Below are 20,640 nucleotides of genomic sequence, written 5' to 3' on the forward strand. Positions count from 1 at the left end.
ACAGTTGTATGAACAGAGGCGAGAACTGTCCAGATATTGGACATCCCTTTTTGAATGTTTTCCCAACATATTGCCCTTCCCATACCTCTGTTCTTCCTCCTGAGAAATTACTGGCAGATACTAATTTCTTTGCAGCAGACACTTGGGGCTTGTCTACGCTACTGTGCGGGGTCATCTAAGAAATGCAACTTCAGGTACGTGAATAGCATAGCTGAAGTCAACGTACTTAGATCTACTTCCAGCGGTGTCTTCACTGCGGTACATCGACAGTTGACGCTCTCCCGTTGACTCCGCTTGCGCTCCTTGTTCTGGTGGAGTACCAGAATCGATGGGAGAGCATTCAGCAATCAATTTATTGCGTTTATGCTAGACGTGATAAATAGACCCCCGCTGGATCAATCGCTGCCCGCCGATCCGGTGGGTAGTGTAGACAAGCCCTTGCAAACCCAGCCATTATGGAGAAGCTCACTTAAAAACCTTCCCATTTAACTGCTGCTCCAGTTAAGGAAAACAGCAGATTTTCAAAGCTGCTCAAGGCATTTGAACATCCAATTTCCATTAATTTTATTACTAGGTAACTTTGAAAATCTTAGCCTATGTTTCTTGCTTGCAATAGTGGAAGAGTAGGATTCCCTATACAATCAATTCAGTGACATTAGGAAACAGATCACTTTCCAGGAGAACAACAAATTCTATGTAATGATCAAGAGGAGGAGACATGCTAAATATCTACAATTACATGAAAGGCATAAACAACAAGGAGGGAGAGGAAGTGTTTAGGGTGCTCTGAGGGGTAGAATTCCATGTCCATTTTATGTCATCCCATCTCACAAAGGATATAGCAGAAATAAGGGGATTCAGAGACCAGTGATGAGAGTTAGAGGCTTGGAGAGAGTGAACAGATTGGAAAGGCTTAGTTTACAGAGGAGACAGAAGAGGGGATACGGCCGAGATGTATGAATGGTAGAGAAGGCAAGTCAGGTACTTCTATATACCTTCTCATATAATAAGAGTAATGGGACAGTCAAGCAATGAAATGTTAAAGGCAATACATTGGCAACTGATAAAAGGAAATAAATACTTTTCACACTATGCATAAACTACCCGGGTAACTCATTGCCCCAAAGATAGAAGCTTAGAACGACAAAAAACAAAAAAAAAAGAATTAGACATTTATCTGGGTAATGAGAACTTCCGGTTTCAGGAGCAGACTGGACTCTGCTGCCTATACTGTATTTGTTTTGTGGATTGAGGGCATCAGTTTCCAGGACTGCCCTCTCAAACTGGCAAACAGCACCAAGCACATTGCTGCTGCTCATCTAAATAACCAACATGCGTATTTGAGTAATTTCTCTTACTCTATTCTCCCAAAGATGCTCTGAGCTCATCAACTGATCTCTGTTCAAATGCGATAAACCTACCATTGAAAAAAGCACCACACAATTATTCTATCAGCATCCTATCTAAATGCTGTTTCCATACAAGTGATAATTTAATTCCTGTTTCTGATACTCATTAACAATGCCCTTGAAGTTCCCACTGAACAGTCCCCTTCCCATTAAATGATTCATGGATTTAAAAAGAAAATGTGTATCTATAATCTATCTATATATCTATCTATCTATATATCTATCTATACACACACACACACACACACACACACACACACACACACACGATGGTTTAGGGGTTAGGACTCTAACCTAGAACTTGGGAGAACTGGGTTCAAGTCCCTGCTCCATCACAGGTACTGCCTGTATGATCTTGGGCAAGTCACTTAGCCTCTATGCCACTGATCCCCCTCTGTACAGTGGGAACACTAGTACTTCCCTACCTCACAGGGCCATATAAATGCCTTGCACAGATATTCACACACTGCCTTAATTACCAGAGTTTTTTTCCTTTGTTTATATTTTTTCAGTCTAGCAAAAACCACCAAAATCAAACCAGATGCACCTCCACCCCTTTTACACAGCATGGTAATATTAAACCAGCAGTGGACATAGGAGCACAATAAGAAGGATTGGGTTGCAGATCAGGGAACTAATCAGGGTAGTAGCAGATGATAGCATTTGGGTAGCTTTCAGGGAGGTGAAGAGTAAACTAATGCACAGTGGAGAGCCCTGGAGCCTGCACATGGATGTGGTAGTGCTTTGGAGGGTGGGTTGTAGGTGTTTACCGTTTTTTGTTTTTTTTTTAAATAAAGTTGGATCCGTGTATTTTATAAAATAAAAGAAAGCCTACTTGGGGGCTAAAAATCTGATCCGTTTGTTCTCCTGAAGTGCACCTCACTCCAGTAATTTATGACCTTACCAGAAGCCATAGATCAGCAGTTTTCAAACTTTTTGAGCCGAGCTCAGCTCCCCCCACTTTTGAGTTACAATTTTTGCTTACCCCACCTCGCAACCCAGATAAAATGAGGTGAGTCAGGGGTGGAGGTGGTGTGTGGCTGGCCCAAGCTGCCTGGCATTGCTGCTCACTCCCATGAATGGGGGCACACCTCACAGTTTGAAAACCTCTGCCCTAGATGAAATAGCAGACTCATCATGCACTTTTTTCAAGTTTTCAATGTGCCTGAGCACTTGTCACCACTGTAAAACCTGTATTTGCAAAGTGGTTAGTAAACGACAGGAATTAGCAATGAAGAGACCCATTAGATCCTTGATTCCAACACCACGGGCCAGCAGAAGACAGTTCAAATCCCCAGTGCACACATCAGTTGCAGCTACAAACCCCTCATTTGTGTTCGAGGACATTACTGTGGAATCAGCTGTACTCACTATATTATTTGTCCTTATTCATTACTTGTATTACCATAGTGCCTAGAAACCCTAGTCAGGGACCAGGATCCCAGAGTGGTAGGCACCGTACAAACACAGAACAAAACAATGGCCTGTCTATACCCGTAACAATCCCAGTCAGGTCATTCCCGCAATGCATATCATTTACCATCAGAAGCCTGATCCAAAGCCCACTGTAGTAAATCTTTCTATTGACTTCAATGGACTGGATCAGGGGTATAAATTATTCCCACCTCCATGATTAGACTGTGTTGAAGTGAATTACCTGAGTTTTTATGAGATAGTGCTACAGCATCTTTATACGTTGTGGTGTTAATATAACAGTTTGGAATTAAATTGTTGCTGTTTATAGTAATTCCTGGAATAAAGACACTGTTTTAGCCGTAACATATCCTCACCACTGTCCCCAGGGTGATTTTACTGCTTCTTTTGTGGGTGAGGGGAGAAAGATATTGTATATTAAAAGCCAGTGAAACTGACAGTCTAGGCTGCAGGCAAAGAATTTTTAGCTCAGATCCATGGTTCATATGGGTTTTGAGAGGTCTTAGACCACAGGAACTTTCTTACTGGGATAGATCAATCTCTCATCTTAACACTGGAAATATTCTAACTGTAACTCATAATTTTCAGGTTTCAGAGTAGCAGCTGTGTTAGTCTGTATTCGCAAAAAGAAAACGAGTACTTGTGGCACCCTTAGAGACTAACAAATTTATTAGAGCTGTAGCTCACAAAAGCTTATGCTCTAATAAATTTATTAGTCTCTAAGGTGCCACAAGTACTCCTTTTCTTTTCACAATTTTCAGAGATCAGAGTAATTAACTTAATCTACACACAGAGCTGACAAATTTGTTAACAGCAGTAAAATAGTTTGGGGATATCTGATTATCAAGAGGCTACCCAGGAAATTAAAGACACTGCACTAAAATCAGAGGATGCAGTTAACACAGCATAAACATACACCCACCCATCATGACAGACTTAATTAGTCCACCCTTTGATGGTGGATGTTTTTTCACCAAGCAGTTTATTGTGTGTTGTGGAAAAAAGTTGTGAAGCCTTAAAACCTTTTGTAGGCGGTAGCATACGGAGAAACAGAAGACACTTCAGAGACATTCTATGGACCAACAAGGACACTTTGGAAAGCAGAGAGATGCAGGGTAAATTAGGAAGTATGGCTGGAGTGTCTTGCACTCAGAGTAGGCTTTGGAACTTAATTTACTAGGGTAAATTTTTAAGAACAGCGTGTGGGTGTTAGCTATGGAAGTTTCCATTATTCTTGATTCACTGCATACTCTGCTTGAAATATAGTCCAGCACCTGAAAAGAGTGAAAGCTAGGGACCAGATCCTACTCCTATTCAATGGGAACACTGTGACTATTGAGTCTACAAAGTGTAGCCCTATTGCAAACTTATATAAAAAGTATATAAAAGTTCATAAGATGATACAATAACCAAGAAAAACAGGTCAAGTTGTTTACAACACAATGTTGTAATAAGTGCAAGAGAACCAGACAAAGAAGCCAGATTAGTTTAAATCAAGACGGCCACGCTGATAAAATACAAGGACTGCTGAAATTAAGCTTGGTAAAAACAAACAGAAGATGTGGAATCACAAGTTAATAGACCAAAATTGACAGCTATGAGGCCTAATTGCTGGACAAAATAATGAGGGCAATGAACTAGGATGCCTACTTTTCCCCTTTTCGGGTTTCTTAAAGAGAGACTTTGGAAAAGACTTGTTCAGATCAGTTCTCCCACTCATCTCCCAACCCACCTTGCATCCCAGCCCATCCCCCTGAACTGCCATTCAATTCGGCTCATCTAAAGGACTTTCTTCCTGAGAGAAAGGCTGGCTGGCTGGCCTTAATCTTGTTCTCACCTGTGAGTGCTGAAAGTCATCATGTTATCATGACATCCAATCCTTAGCCCAACAGTGGGGATCTTCAAATGCCAGCACTGCAGAAGCATATAAGGTCCTGCATCATTTTCCCTGCCCTTGTTGTGTTATTTTCTGCCCCCCTTTGATTCCTTTAGCCTCTCTCTCACTCTCTTGGCTTTTCATCAAATCCTGAAGTCAACTAAACTGTATTCATCCAAGCCTGCCCTATTTAAGAAGAAAAGATCCAATCTGATGACTCCCTGACCAGATCATAAGCCAGGATCCAAACAGCAGGTGTTGTGGCCTACTTGCCAGCTGAAAGCATTCACTCATAGCTAACCAGCAGTCCAGCGTTTCAAAATCCATCAACAAAAGCCATATTTCACCCATCTTTTCTACTGTCTCTTCTCCATCTTGTTAAGAACAGGATAAGTAAATGCCTGCTATACATCAGGACTGAGTAAAATTAATCCTTTTTCATCAAAGAAAGGTTGCTCTGAAAATAAGACTGATACTTTGCCTCCAAAATGAGAAAGTCACAATCATGATTAAAGCCTATGTTTGTTTTGCATAATCAATCACAGCTTCAATATAAAGGTCTGCTTTAATTTCTTGTTCCTTCTTGTGTTTAATCAATAAACTTTTAATTTGAAAAAATGTTTTTGTGCATTTGCCAAGTAACCAAGTAAAACCAAGGACCCTTTTTAAAATAACTCCAAACCTACCTAATATCGGACAGTGAAAGAGTTTATAAACACCTTTAAGAACAATATCCATATCACAGGAACCTACCAGGCCCTTAAAGCAAGGTATACAGGTGGTGGACAGTGGAGATTTCCAACCCATTACCAAGGATGGGTCACTGGTCAAACCCCTCAGAGCAAAAGACTGCAGTGTTGGTCAAGGCGTTTAATCTGAAGCCTCCACCTGTGCGACTACAGCTATGCACATTCAAGCATTTACACATGTTTTTCAGCACAAGTGATGGACTTTATACACACAAGCCAGCCTACAAAATATGCATGCGTAAAATGGCTCAATTTCTGATACAAGATAGAGGCTCTTCTGAAAATTTAGCCTTCTTCTCTCAGAAAGCCACCTCTACCTGCACTCATCAATCCTCACCCTTGCGCCTCCCATTTACTCTAATTGGAGTTATATTGGTTCCTATCAATACATGGATTCTCTATAAAAGTCTCTTTGAAGGCAGAAGTTGTGCCACGTCTATTTAAGTTTTGCTCCCGAGATGCACATCTTGATTCTGCAAGGACCCTAAAGGGCCAGAAATCAAGCAACCTTACTTGCTTCAGCACCATGCTCACCGCAAATAGCAGACAACACTGAGCACTTATGATTTAAGCTCCTTGTATACCGATAAGGCATCTTGAAATAGAGGATTAATAGTTTCTTAACACTAGACAACATGAGAGCCCATCAATTAGGAAGGTAGCTTCATCCCCAACAGCAAGGTTTCATCTCCATGCACTTTGAGATTAGTGGCTTGGTTTGAACAAAGAGCATATTTCCACTCAGAGTTCAATAAGGGCAAACAAACGTGTTGATATCAGACCCCTTTCTACAAAGGCAGGTGAAATGGATGAGTGCATATTACATAGTAACATTTTCATCAGGCTTACAATAATAACGGCAGGGTTAACGGTACATTCTGATATCTTCCTCCCCAAAACCTATTTTTATAAATAATGGAACGAAAGCCAAATTGCGTGACCCACGGTAAAAAGGACTATTTCACAGATCCAAAAGAATTAGTCACAGAAAGAGAATGGGCTCATGGAGCTCTGGCTTTTAGGAAGCCTCTTAATCTTGGCACTGATCACACATGGTGCCTCCGTAGTTGCTTACCTCGGCATGAGGAAAGGGAGGTTCCGGGAGATACACCTTCGTCTGTTTATTATGACACAGCCTTTAAAAGGAGGGGAAAAAACGTGGGTTAGAGACATGCAGGAAAACATACTGCAGTATCTGCTGCCATCTACTGTTAAGATTTTCTGGATAGTCATCCCACTTCCGTGACCTGCAGCAGCACAAAGCCTCGCACTTTAACAGGGGGCACTGGAAGATGCCTGGAGGGTGGGCATTATGATCTAAAGAAGGTGTACATCAGTACAGGGCTGAAATTGCTTTAGAACCATTTTATAATAAACTAGAGTCCTCTTGCCTGTGAAAATGGATATGTTACTCAGCATTCACCGACATCTTACATACAGTAGGACCTCACCGATTCTCATTCAATATCCTGCAAACCCCAATAACCCTCACAAAAAACTCATTCAAAGGTTTCAACTGTCTTCTCAAAGATTTCACCCCTTCCATTCGCCGTAAACTAGTCCCCCTGTATACATTTCATTATTGTGGGTATAAGGCTAGCAAACTGCCTCTCTCAACCCTCTAGGATGTTCACTGTCATCGGCTATTTTGCGTCAAGGGTTCCTTTCCCAAAGTAGATATTAAAAAGCTATTGCCTGACTTCAGCAAGATCATTTGATTCATTCTGTCTTGGGAGGTCGAATAAAAGAGCAGATCTGGCAGTGGTCTAGGTGATGATGGTGGACAAAGCCCTTGGTCTAGCATACTATAGTGGGATTGTCAGACAGGAATTCCTCAGTTCTAACCCCAACTCTACCTGTGGTTTTAGAGACGTCACAACCTCTGCCTCGGTTTTCTGTGAACAAGGTATATTTTACCTATTAAGGATGTCTGAGGATTAGTAGTGTTTCTACTGACTTTTGAAGATAAACTACAGTATAAGTAGGATTAAAGTATGTTTTAATCTTGTCTCGAATAATAAATATTCTAGAATTTCAGTAAACTATTAAGTGTCTGACTTCTGCAAACTAGATGCAATTGACAAAAGAAGAGTTCCACTTGCATGCTACGCTTTGTGCTGCCATACCACTGTACTTGTTAAAAAAAAAAAAAAAAAAAGGTTTTTTTTTACTAACCAGTCTTGCAATTTTATAGCACCTATGTATATAGGAATCACTTAATTCACTAGTAAAGTACAGCCACTAGTCAAATAAAATACAGCAGCTGTTTAACTGCAATACTATTCAACGGGCATAATTTAGAATACCTACACTGAAATTTGGTAAAGGCCTAAAAGCTAGATTCCCCTACTCTTGCTTAAAGTAGCATGGCCTCTTAATCCATCAGATTTTATCCTTTTCTTATCTAAATACTTCCAGAAGAATTCACTCAGCTCAGTTTCTCCCAGTGCACCTTGTTTTTCTGTCTTCCAGATTGGAAGATCTCTGAGGCATGGATTAGCTTATTTGTGTCGTACAGGATCCTTATTATTGCTTAACAAATACATAATAATCACAAGTGGTCAGGCCCTCAGTTCTATGACTCATCTGAATTAGGAATATATAGAAACCTCACCAGTTTGTGTAGTTGGATTGCTGTATGCTCCTTAGAGCATTGAGTGAGACTCACAATGGACAAGAAAAACACATCTGAAAGTCACTCTGAGGAAGTGCATCATTTACTCATTGGCTCTGAGTGCCAGTGCCAAACATATCTGTGGTTTTTAAACGTATTCAACATACATACTACTGGAATGAATAAGAAAAGGAGTACTTGTGGCACGTTAGAGATGAACAAATTTATTTGAGCATAGGCTTTCGTGAGCTACAGCTCACTTCATCAGATGCATGAAAGCTTATGCTCAAATAAATTTGTTCGTCTGTAAGGTGCCACAAGTACTCCTTTTCTTTTTGCGAATACAGACTAACACGGCTGCTACTCTGAAAACTGGAACGAATGCCACCCTAATTATAGGACACCTTTGCTCACCTATTCCTGTAACTGAAAAGGTGTGTACATAATTTCGATCTCGTGTATATCCAGAATGACAGAATCTGCAACTATCAGCACTCACTATGCACACGTTTACTGTAATGTGTACAGTGGAATCCAGCCTGACAGAGTAGCCCACTAACACCTACCACTCAGCAAAGATCTGGGAGAACTCCAGGGAGCTGTTGGCAACAGGTGAGATGAAGTAAAAGGGGACATTGGAGAGTCCTGCAGAGTCGATGTACTGATACAGACACTCCAGCAGGTCATATATCACTCCAGAAGGATAACATGGAACCAGGACGTTTCCTCCATTCCGGACAGTCATAGCTTGAGGGAGAAAAGAAGGGAGAATTAACAGTGCTTTTCAGCCCAAAAGCTCTGCAGGGCACAGGAAAGCAGCTATCTAGATAACTGGTGCACAATATGTTGCTTAACAGAGTGAGTGGTGTGTGCAGACAGATTTCTGACCCCTCAAGACTTCACAGCCTTAAGAGGGACAAAATCAGATCCTCCTCCTGCAAAAGCATAGCTTTGAGCAAAGATGAGCTTCTGTTAGCCATGGGACCAATGATACACACTTGAGCCCGTCTGACACTCCATCCAGTATAGGGCAGCGCTGCACCAGTACACAAGAGGAGAAATTTTGACTGAGGAAACTGTCCAAAGACACCCCTGACATTAAAAAAAAAACGCTCAATAAATCTACTTGTGTCCAGGCAGAACAGCTGTTCTTTGGTTTTATCTGAAAGATCCCACACCCTGTAAATTGTTTTGTACTCAATTTTGCTATTTCAGACAAATGGCGAAGGATTTTAATTTGTGGTTAGAATGTCTAGTTCTTTCAAACCTGACCCAGCCTCCCCAAACATGAAGGGATTTTTTTTTCTAAAGTTGCAAATGCGTCTAAATTCCTTCAACACAACAGGAGCAGCTGCAAAAGGTGCGATCTGTATAAGTCATGGGCAGGCAGAGAACAAGTAGAAAATAAAAATAATTTTCCTGTGCAGATCTGACAGATTTGAGAATGGCATTGTAAGGAAACCCAGGAGAAACATGTTATTCCTCTGGCTGCACATAGCTACAGAACTGCTGTAGCACCTTATGACAAAGCATTTCTCCCTTGTCAAATCTCAATGAGAAATCGTTGCTGAACTGGTATTTCTTCTGTGGCCATGGGGCAAAAACCCCATCTACTGACATTAATTGAAATGCAGCAGCAGTAATATTATGCATCAAAGCATTAAACAAAAACCTGTGAAAGAGCTGGAAATGCATATATTAAATCTTGCTATAATTACTTCTGTGACTTCAATTTGTTGACAAACTCAGATGGACAAAGATCTAGCACTGTAGGGATATTGCTGCCCAACCTGCCAGATTTTTTTTTTAAGGTATTTAGGTGCCTAAAGAAGCACATGGGCACTTTTGAAAATGCCACTATGTGCCTAGGTGCCCAACTTCAAATAGGAGTTGCATTTACTACATACTGTTTTTGACAATGGGTCAGAGAAGCCTTTCCCACTATTTATCAGAGCTGTATCACACATCAGTGAAGGCCAGGAAGAGGACTGCGGTTACTGTCCTATGCTGGGTCACATGCAAAGTCTAATACTTCATTTTGATAACCATGAATAAAAATAATCGTCCTTTGCATTTCTACAGCATCACCCTGCAGGAGGCCAAAGCATTTTCTAACATTTAAGTCTCATAACACTCCTGTGAGGCAGACAAGTATACATTCCTCATCTGGAAAATGGGTACCGGTGGAGGTACAGGGAGGTTAAGGTTTTCAAAGCCAGCTGGGGGAAATTTAAGATTAAATCCTTTAGCTAGTTTTAAAAACAATCTCAACCTATGGAACTGGGTGACTATAGCCAAGACGTGCTGGAGCCAAGAACAGAGCACAGTACTCCTCACACCTTGCCCTCGACGTCAGGATTGGATGACACTGCCTCCCATTCTTCCCAATTTAAACAAGGAGGAAAATGGCACCCTCAGCTTGAGCAGGGATTTAAACCAGTGACAGGATTATGCCAGGATTTGGCAAAAGCATATTAAAGTTTTTGAAGAAGCTTAACAGGCTCTGTAAAAAGGTGTGCATAATGCCCTTCTGGGCTGGCTTGGCACTGTCAGTATGTCCCGCCTTTGCATCCCCTGACTGGGGTGGAAACAGGTTTGCTTTAACAGCCCATGGTAAGGAGAATCCCCCACCACCATTGACAAAATAGTACGTCCGATTTTAATAAGGTTCTAGGTCAGGAGCAATTACAATAACCAGTTTAGAAAGTCCTCACATCAGGATCCTAGTGCAGAGCTCCCAATACCACAAAATAAAGTCTTTTGTCCGGTTGGGCTAGTCTCCTGGAGCCGGAGGCCATGTCTACACCACAGAATTATATTGGCCTAATTTACGTCGGCATACAGCCACTGCAGTTATTAAGTCGCTTGCGTACATGCATGCTTGGCTCCTTGTGTCAGCGGTGCATGTTGTCAGGAGGAGCGCTTGTATGGTCAGCGTGGAGCATTGTGAGATAGCTCCTGGAGGCCAGTAATAGTCGACATGAGCAATGTGGTGTCTACGCTGACATTGTGTTGACCTAATTACATCGACTGTGAATGGACACGGCTTGCTGAGGTGGGGTTACTAAATCGATGCAGAGAGACACTTACGTCAGTTGGAGCCAAATTTAAGTGAAGACCCTTCCAAACAGCTAGGCCGATGCAAGGCAGCTTATGTCAAGCTGTGTGGTGCAGCCAGGCCTGAGACACAAACCACATCCTACTGCAGCCTGCGTGGCTTCTACTCCCCGCTCTTGCTCACCTTCCTGTTCAAACAGCCCAGCGCTAGGGCGGGCAGGGCCTTCTGGATTACACCCCAGGCTATTTTGGCCAGCAGCTCCGGTCTGTCCCTTAAAGGGGTAGTAAGCTCCTTCACAGTCTCAGAGTTTACAGGCTATGACAAGAATCTCTTCCAGTGATAGCATCTGTTAAATCTAGTCTGCTTTCATTTCTTCCTTATACAGGGTGAGCTATAGCACAATTTTAAAGATTCCTTAAATACACTTCACATGCAGAGCTCTATCTTATTCACAGCTCAGTGTTTTAAGTCTTAAGTTTATTCCTAGAAAACATCTTATGGCTATAAGCTACATGTCTGGCTGATGTGACGTGTTAGAGGTGACAGCTGAAAGTAGGGCTGATGGGAAATTCGCTGCCTCACTTGAATTTCTCCTTTTCCTTTTGTAGACATTTCTCTCCATTTTGGTTAACTGTGCCTGACTAATTTCATTCAGTTGTCTCTCTTTGAATATTACATTGTTCATGAGATGTAGAGGGCATGATAGATAACTAAACAAGTGAGCTGTAGACTTGCAGTGGTTTGCATAAACTTTGTTGGTTCTGTCTATCCAGATGTTGGTTCAATAGGTATCACTTGTTTGCACAGTGTCAGGTACTTCCCTATACAGTGCCTAGAACAATTCGACCCTAATCCATGACTGGGGTTCTAACGTACTACCATAAATGAAATATTAAGAGTGAACCTCTAGCACCTGTAAAACAGGGGCACTCAGACCACGTGAAAGGCTTCACAAATGCATTATTCTGTACACACTACAGCTGGACAGGAAACATTTTTCTCATCCTACAACAAATCTGAGATTTAAAAAAGGTTTCCCATTTCGCACTGGGAGGAAACCAAGAATTTTGGGCAATTTTTTGCAAAAACAGCAATATATCCCCACCCCAGAATAGCTAAAAGCCCAGGAATTAGAGCCTGGGATGTGGGAAACCCAGGTTCAAGTCCCTATTCCAAAACTGGCAGAGCAGGGACTTGACCCTGGGACACCCACATAGCTACTGGCTATTCTAGGGTGAGGCTCTCTCTGGAATTCCATCCTGCACCTGAGAAACCTTCTTGAAAGTGTCATCAACCCAGATATGTTCTCATGAAAAATTTCAGTTGTGACAAATTGGCATTTTCCTACGAAAAACTTAAGTAAAAAAAAACTGTGCCAGACCACTGTCTTTGAGTTGCATCTCTTTGAATATTCCATTCTAAGATGTAGAGGGCATGACAGATTAAACATATGAGCTGTACACCCTGCAGTGGTTTGCATAAACATTGTTGCGTCTTTCCATCCAGATGTTGATTCAACACTTATCATTTGTTTGCACAGTGTCAGTTAAAGGCCTACAGAACTGGACCCTAATCCATGCCTCTCTGTAACACACAAATCTGCTCTCAGATACACCAGGATGACTTCTACAGATGCTAATAAGTGGATGCATGTATCTGAAAGCAGAGATTTGAGCCCAATTTATCTTGATGATGTACTCACAATTTAATATGGTATTATAATCGTGGCATTTCAAATTTAATCTCGTTCAGTAACTCCATAATAAGTTCGTTCAATTTACAACTCAAAACAAGATACTTGAATTTCCAACAGCTGCCAGTGCAAGGTCAAGTTGGCATCTGAATAAAAACACAACCACAGAAAGAGTCTGGAAATTTTGCTGATGATGCCCAAGGCAATGCAAATACAAGTCCATTTTTCATAGCTGCAATGTATTGGTGCAGCAGCGCTGAGCACTGTAAAAAGTGGTTTGTCAGTAAACTAATATGACCTGGAAGACAAGCTCAGGGTGGGGAATCATGCATGGGACCCTAATAATGGGAGTTGGGAGTCTAAGCCACAGAGTGCTGTGACGAAAATGAAAACTGAGCTCAAGGTGAAGCTTTTGCAGTTATACTTCTGATCTTAGCTACACTTTAATAGTCACAAACATACCATTATTTTAGGATATTGGAAATGGAATAAAATGTGTCTGCTTTCAAGTTTAATTACTATATTATGATCTGTTTGTGCAATTCCCTGAGCAGCTTGCAAACGGGAGCTTTATAAAAATTATTATTGTGGTCAACAGCCCTGCCAATTCAACTGTTTTTCACAGTAGCCTGTTGCTTTTGGGGCCTTTCTACAGGTCTACTGGGAAGCTGGACCAATGTATTACTTTTTCTGGTGTCAGGCTGGGTGGGAAGGGATTTCATACTATTTGTGTGCTAACAAACAGCCCTGGCATTAAAATGTTTTAAAGTCATCTTCTGTTCTCCCAGGCCCTCTCATACTTTATGCTGAGCCCAAGATGGAATCCCCACATTCTCAGGTGGCAGACTTTGAACAAATGTTTTCCTTGTTTGTTTTTAATGCTTTTCAAACGTCTCATTTCACCAAGTTCAAGACTGAAGCTTGCTGGGAGACCTTCCCCAGTCAACCTCAGAACTGTTCAGGTGGTTCCCAAAAAATGAAATTTTTTGGATCTCTGACATTTCTATACATAAAACTTTAAGATAGATGGTTTGACATTTCTACATTTCCTTCAGACATGATAATTTAGGGAGTAGAAACACTGAGATTTGTTCCTTTCTTCCTCTCATGACTTATAAAAATAATAATATTGGAAATACAACATACTTTACATTTATGCAGTATGCACATGTATATACAGCACCTATCACATAAAATGCAAGCAATTCACAAATTTTAATGCTTAGTGACCATTATGATCATATAATATGACCCCCTGTGTAATACAAGCCATAGAATTTCATCCAGTAATTTACATAGCAAGGCCAATGTCCTGTGGTTGAACGGAAGCATATATATCTTTTAGAAAGACATCCGATCTTGATGTAAAACTTCAAGTGGTGGAGAATCCAGCAAATCCCTTGGTCAACAACTTGCCCTCTAACTAGAATTATATCCCCACATCAGGATTTTGAGATAGAGAGTCTTTAAAGCGGGAGGGAACATCCATCTAGTGATTCTGTCCTTGAATTTATGCATGGGTGAGAATTTATAATCTACTGCTTTTGTCAGAAGGAGTTGGTAAGCAGGAGCCAAGATTCCTGGGTTCTGTTCCCAACTCTGCCACAGGCTTCCTTTGTGGCCTTGGGCAAGTCACCTAAAATCTGTGCCTCAGGTTTCCCCAACTGTAAAATGGGGCTAATGATACTGGTTTACCTAACTGTGGTGGTGTGAGGTTAGTTTATTTAGGTTTCTAGCCATTTGAGTTCCTCACTATACAAGAGTGAAGTTGTTATTTTTGTTACAACTCTGACCTCCTTCAAAATATATAGTTTACAATAAAGCTGTTTGCTAGAAGAACAGGCAGAAGCAGCAGAACATCTGTGAGGAGAAACCATGAGGACAGGGAGTAACCACAGGAAGGGACTGGGTAGCGGGGAGAAGAGAAGGGGAAAAAGAGTCAGATATCATATTCCAAACAGGCTGGGAAATGCTGCAATTCACACTCTGATGTTACAGCTTGCCATTAGCAGCTTTTGCAGTTGTGAAAGCTTGTGATTAGGTTTTATATTTCTGTGGTCTATAAATATATGTAAAATAAAAAATAAAGAAGATTGTACAGTTTGCTTCTGATATATTTTCAAACCAGGTGTAAGAAAAGAAACAAAGTCATAAAAACGGTGTTCAAGGATTTTACACTGGGTGAGATACAGGAAGGAAACAGCAATATTTCAGCTGGGGTGTCTATTCAAAACCTAGGCAACACATAGTCGGTTGGCAGCAAGGCTGCATATTTAGCAAACCAAAAGCAGCAGATGATTAAATCTCATTAAACCTGCTCCATTCCAAACCATTTCAGGTACAACCTGTGTCTATTAAGGCACTTTATTAATGACATCAGGAACATCGTAAAAATCTAAACAGCTAGTTTTATGCCAGAAGATATAGTCAGGCAACTTACTCAGTTCCAGGAATCACTGAATTATTTCCCACCAAAAGCAATGAATAAGATTATAAAATAAGCAAAGTGCTTCTTACAAAGTGACCTACCCAGGTTACTGCAGAACTCTCCCACCATGCCATCGGGGTTAGCTGTGGGAATCTGGGTAAGCCCCGTCAGAATGAGAACATCACTGTGTTTAAGAGAAGCCTGGTCCATGGCCTGAAAAAGAATGAAGTGAAGTAAATTCAGTAACAGCCACAGCACAGACAGTTCCCTGTTTTACAGTAAGAGAAGGACTGGTAAAGTAACTCAACACATCATAATCAATACAGAGATTATGGAACAATTTAACTTCCAGCCCTCGTGCCCCTGCAGAGATGCAGTAAAAGCTAACCAGAAGCTTAGAATCATAGATTAGGGTTGGAAGACACCTCAGGAGGTCGTCTAGTTCTAGTCCACTCCCCTGCTCAAAGCAGGACCAACCCCCAATTAAATCATCATCCCAGCCAGGGCTTTGTCAAGCTGGGCCTTAAAAACCTCTAAGGATGGAGATTCCACCACCTCCCTAGGTAACCCATTCCAGTGCTTTACCACCCTCCTAGTGAAATAGTGTTTCCTAACAGCCAACCTAAACCTCCCCCACTGCAACTTGAGACCATTGCTCCTTGTTCAGTCATCTGCCACTATTGAGAACAGCCGAGCTCCATCCTCTTTGGAACCCCCCCCTTCAGGTAGTTGAAGGCTGCTACCAAATCCCCCCTCACTGTTGTATAGCCATGTCGGTATCTGCCAAAAGAAGTCATGTGACTGAGCTGGAACTAGCCCCCTCTGAAAGTAGCATCCTCAACAGATTAATCATCTTGCGGCCTTAGGAGCTGTCAGCATGGCTGAAATTTTAACACTAAACATTTCTGAAGATGTAATGCAGGAAGCGTATTGCTCCATAGACTGCATTGGCTTCCAACTAGGTTTCAAGCACAATTCAAGGTGTTAACTTTGATCTATAAAAACACATATTGCTTTGGTCTTGGGAACCTCCTTCTCTCCTGGGAGATAGAAGCTGCAGATTTCTTACATGGGGGAGCTGGAATCAGGGTATTCTCAGTAGAGGGTCCTTAAATCTAGAGCCAGCTCCACTGCCCCGGTGGCAGAACTAGAGCTAGCCAATTTCAAGACACACTTTTAGACTCATTTACTTGTCCAGGACTTTGGGGGGTGGGGGAGACAGGGGGATGTAGGATGGGAAGATTATCATGGGGTTTTGTGATCCATTAGTATTTTTTATTAATACACCAAGAAAGCTGTGACGGGTGCATTATAAATACATTTTAAAAAATTAAATGTCAATCAAAAAAAAAAAAGACATTTAAACCCCAAAGTTACATACAGTTTGCAAAATAAAATTAAATGATATAGAGTTGTACAGAAATCCCATCACAAACTTAACCACAGCATCTGCAGTGCAAAGCTACAGTCAGACTAATGAAGAAAACTACCCTCTACATCACCACTCTACATCACCACCAATGTTTCAACATTGAACACCTCCCAGGATTCAATCAAAATAGTGTTATAGGATCTCCATTCTTAATTCATACGTCTTTGCAGCTTGTGCTAGAGACTACCAGGCTTAAAATAAAAGATGGTTTCAACATAATGGGTGTCTTCAAAGTGGCGTGCCGCCCTGATTCATTGTGTGCACCTGTACAATCACAAAGTACAAATCAAACCGGACTACGTAGATAAAGCATGCAGGTGTCTGGTCCTACTGGCTGCAGTTGCGGCTGACATCTTATCTATACATAATCCATGCTCTATCCAGCTCCTAATAGACAGAGGTTTACACCTCTGAAAACCACCACCACAATCGGCCCCTTTGCTGGCTCACCAGAGGTACCAAAGATGAAATGGGCCATGAAAATGGAGTGTAAACTTTCACCTATAGAGGCAGTCCCTCTAGGTCAGGGTTGAGACACATTGGCAGGGAAGTGTAAAGACAGCTTGCATTGTGCTGTGCTTAGAGGACTTCATTCTCTGGGGCTAATAATCTGACATTTCAGCAGCATTAAATTAAATTAGGATGGCAATAAACTCTCTTCCCCCAACATTAATTATACTGAGTCTAAGATCAGAGATTATATGTAATGGGTGCTAGTATGGAAAACATGTATTCCCAATACACAAAACAGAACTTCATCCAAATTGAAACGGTAAACTTGTGACTGGGAGAAATTTACTTCTCCCTCCAAGGCTGAGCAATTGGACACGCTGCAGCTATGGTATAGTTGGGCTAGAGAAATTAACTCTGGCCCCAGCTTGGGGGACTGCATTGCAGTCCCCTCACCGCTACCATTGAAGCTTTTAGCATGGCATAGCAGCTGCAGCCCCTTTGCACCACTGGTCTGGTGATTTAGGGCCATGGGCATCTCCCCGGCCTACCCCTAGCACAGATTTTTGCACCAGTCTATGCAAGGCTGATGCAGGCTCCTTCTGAGAAACTAAAGGACCCTGGTACAATTCCCATGCTCCCAGTGTAGTGTGGAGGCAGTTCAAAGAGCTTCACACCAGCCCTTGATCCCACAGATGAATTTTGCCCATTGTCTTCAATGGGAGTTGAGGGTGCTCAGCACCTCACAGGGCCAGGCTCATAGAAGACCATCTCTGAATCCATGAGTATGCGTCGTGTGCCTGTGACAAATGAAATGCACATACACAGAAGTGCCAATAATGCAATAAAATAATATTGAGTCTGCCAGTGATAATGTACATAATGATTATGCTATATTAGATACCCATCATTTCAGCTTCTACTGCACTGAGAGGGCTTGTATTGATTCTTCTGGTTAATGTAAACAATTGGTCTTTAAAAGGCTTTTAGTGACACTTCTAATCACATGGTCACTTCAAGGTCTCCACTTTGGCGCCAGTAGGCAATTCCATACGTTTCTGGTGCCGATAGGCATCTAGGGGCAATGTTTTCAATGGGAACCCTCTGTCAGAACATAAGAACAAAGAGCAAAAGCCATAGTGTATGTCCGGTGTAGATCTCATCAAATAAACCCTTTTAAAAACTTTGCAGCTATATATGGAGCAGTCATGAATGGAATCTTGCTGACCACCTGACTTACATTTCCCATGAAAGTGCTTTAAGTACCTCATTAAGACCTCCTACTCTATCTGGCCTATATACAAAAGGAACTAGTCAATAAGCTACAGTGACCTGAGAAGGATATGCTCTTGTGTATTTGCCTCTGCCTCTCAAGGCAAAATGGATCAAGGATAACTCTTGAAAGATTGATTATGGGCACAGAAGACACTTGTAATACTACCCAGCAGCCTACACGAAATACACAATATATCCACAAAATGTTCAGTTAACTTGGTTAGACAACAGATTTACTTGCATTACTGTACTATATTTCAACTTGACTTACTCGTTGCAGTTTCTCTTCATCAACTCCCTTATGTTCCGTAAGGAAGTCAAGTGTGCTATACTCCGCCCAGTACTAAGGATGATCACAGTGTAACAGGGTGAAGGAAAAACAGCTATATTTTATCCATGAAAGGAACTACATCCAGGAACACAAACACTATTAACTCAATGGAACAGTGGTCAGGAATGGAGATCGTTGACTGCTGCTATGTCAATAATGTTGTGAGTCAGGTAAGTTTTAAAGGGCAATATAAAAAACCAAAGGAAAAGACTCCTGATGGAATGTTAAGGTAGCACAACTGAAAGGAAATATGAATTGAAAGGGTTACTAGTCCTATAGCAATGTTAATCTGGCCGTGTTACACATCCTGTATATTTGTGGTACACAGTTACAACAAGAAAGACTGAAAAAGAAAACAATATGTCTTCCTTGCTAAATAAACACCACAAATATATAGGCCATGCAACATGGTTCTTAACATTGCTTTCTTGATTTGTTTTAAATCTTAGATGAATAAGTTTAACCATTAATGTGGGAGGTGTGTGTTTAAGAGAAAACATAAAAAGGGCAGGACAAGGGAGTCAGAAATTGGCTTTGGTCTCACTCCCTATCCAGTGAAATGACTCAAGTTAATTCTGCAGACTAATTCCAAAGCCAGGGGAGCATCCTGCTCACATGCCCTTTCCTCTTTATCTTGGCGTAATCTCATCCACAAACAAATTCAACTATCACCTCTATGCAGGTGAGTCACAGATCTACCTCGCTCATCCAGTCTCTTCTGTGCAAACTGAAATGTCTGCAACATCTCCTCTTCTGGGTACAGCTGTCAGTTCAAGCTCAGCTACTCTCCCGCCACTTCCTTTCTCAACCATTGCAAACAGCACCATCATCCCATCTGTCACTCAAGCCCATAACCTGGACTTCCTCTTCAACTAAGACATCCCTCCAGTTCCTCACACCCAGGTTATGTATAAGCCTTTGTAAATATTTTTTTTTGCATAATGTCTTTAAAGTACCGCCTTTCCTGTCCATCCACACAACTAAGACTCATCTCACGTCTCCAGTACAACATCCTTTTTTCTGGCCTTGAAAGATACAATCTTGCCCCATTCATATCAATTCAGAATGCTGGGCAAAGATCTATTTCCTACTCTATCACTTTTGACCAGTGCAACCCTCTACTTGTACCTTCCTTCTCTACCACATCAAATATAAGTTAGTTCTTTTCACTTTCAAGGCCCTCTATGGCCTACCCACACCCTACCTATTGTCTCTCATTCATTACCGAGATATCAACTCCTGCCTCCAGTGGGTCAGTGCAGCCAGCCTCCATTGCCCACTTGTTATATTTTCAAAACAGGCACCTGCATGCTGCCACCTCCTCCCCAAACACACTCACAGAATTCAAGGACAGATGGAGGGATTTTGCCCAAAGTTTCCACCAAAAGGAGAACATACCTTCAGACAGAAATGAAGCATGGCAAGTTATAGCTTAATAGATGGTGCTTGGAGCAGCACTCTGCCACCTGACATCACTGGGTGTTCATTCAGTACTAACTGAGAAAGAAGAACAACACCTAGCAAATTACCCAAACTACTTCCAACAGCATCAATATTTTCCCATGGAGGTCTTCCATTCATCACCCAAGCCAGTCTGGAGAAAAAGGATGGGGATTTAGAGACTCCAATATGTTATCTATTGTAAATACAGCTGCATTATAAAGGGACAGTAAAAACTACCTGTCAAGCTTTTGCATGCACAATACTCAACAGCAGGGAGTATAGAGGATACTCTTCTTGGGACAAGGTTACTTACTGATCATGAACCTCATCTTTTTAAAATTATTTTATTAAACCCTCCTGCTAATACTTCTCTTAACTATTGTAAGTGACAACTTAGTATTGCGAACTCCCAGCCATTCTTTCCACTAAAAATGTATGGATCCTGAAA

The 20,640-nt window shown here is 41.5% G+C and overlaps 1 protein-coding gene across 6 annotated transcripts in view; it reads right to left on the reverse strand.

Annotated features, from left to right (window-relative positions):
- Nucleotides 1-20,640, reverse strand: part of INTS9 (integrator complex subunit 9) — an 86,845-nt gene that overhangs the window by 26,197 nt on the left and 40,008 nt on the right. For all 6 annotated transcript variants that reach the window (XM_038396790.2, XM_043510078.1, XM_038396789.2 and 3 more), the window contains 3 exons: nt 15,363-15,474; nt 8,649-8,829; nt 6,544-6,604 (listed from right to left, as the gene is read on the reverse strand). In XM_038396790.2, the coding sequence (XP_038252718.1) occupies nt 6,544-6,604; nt 8,649-8,829; nt 15,363-15,474 (354 nt within the window). The remainder of the gene's footprint in view (nt 1-6,543; nt 6,605-8,648; nt 8,830-15,362; nt 15,475-20,640) is intronic.

This window comes from Dermochelys coriacea, chromosome 3 (genome assembly GCF_009764565.3).
Source record: "Dermochelys coriacea isolate rDerCor1 chromosome 3, rDerCor1.pri.v4, whole genome shotgun sequence".
NCBI lineage: Eukaryota > Metazoa > Chordata > Testudines > Dermochelyidae > Dermochelys > Dermochelys coriacea.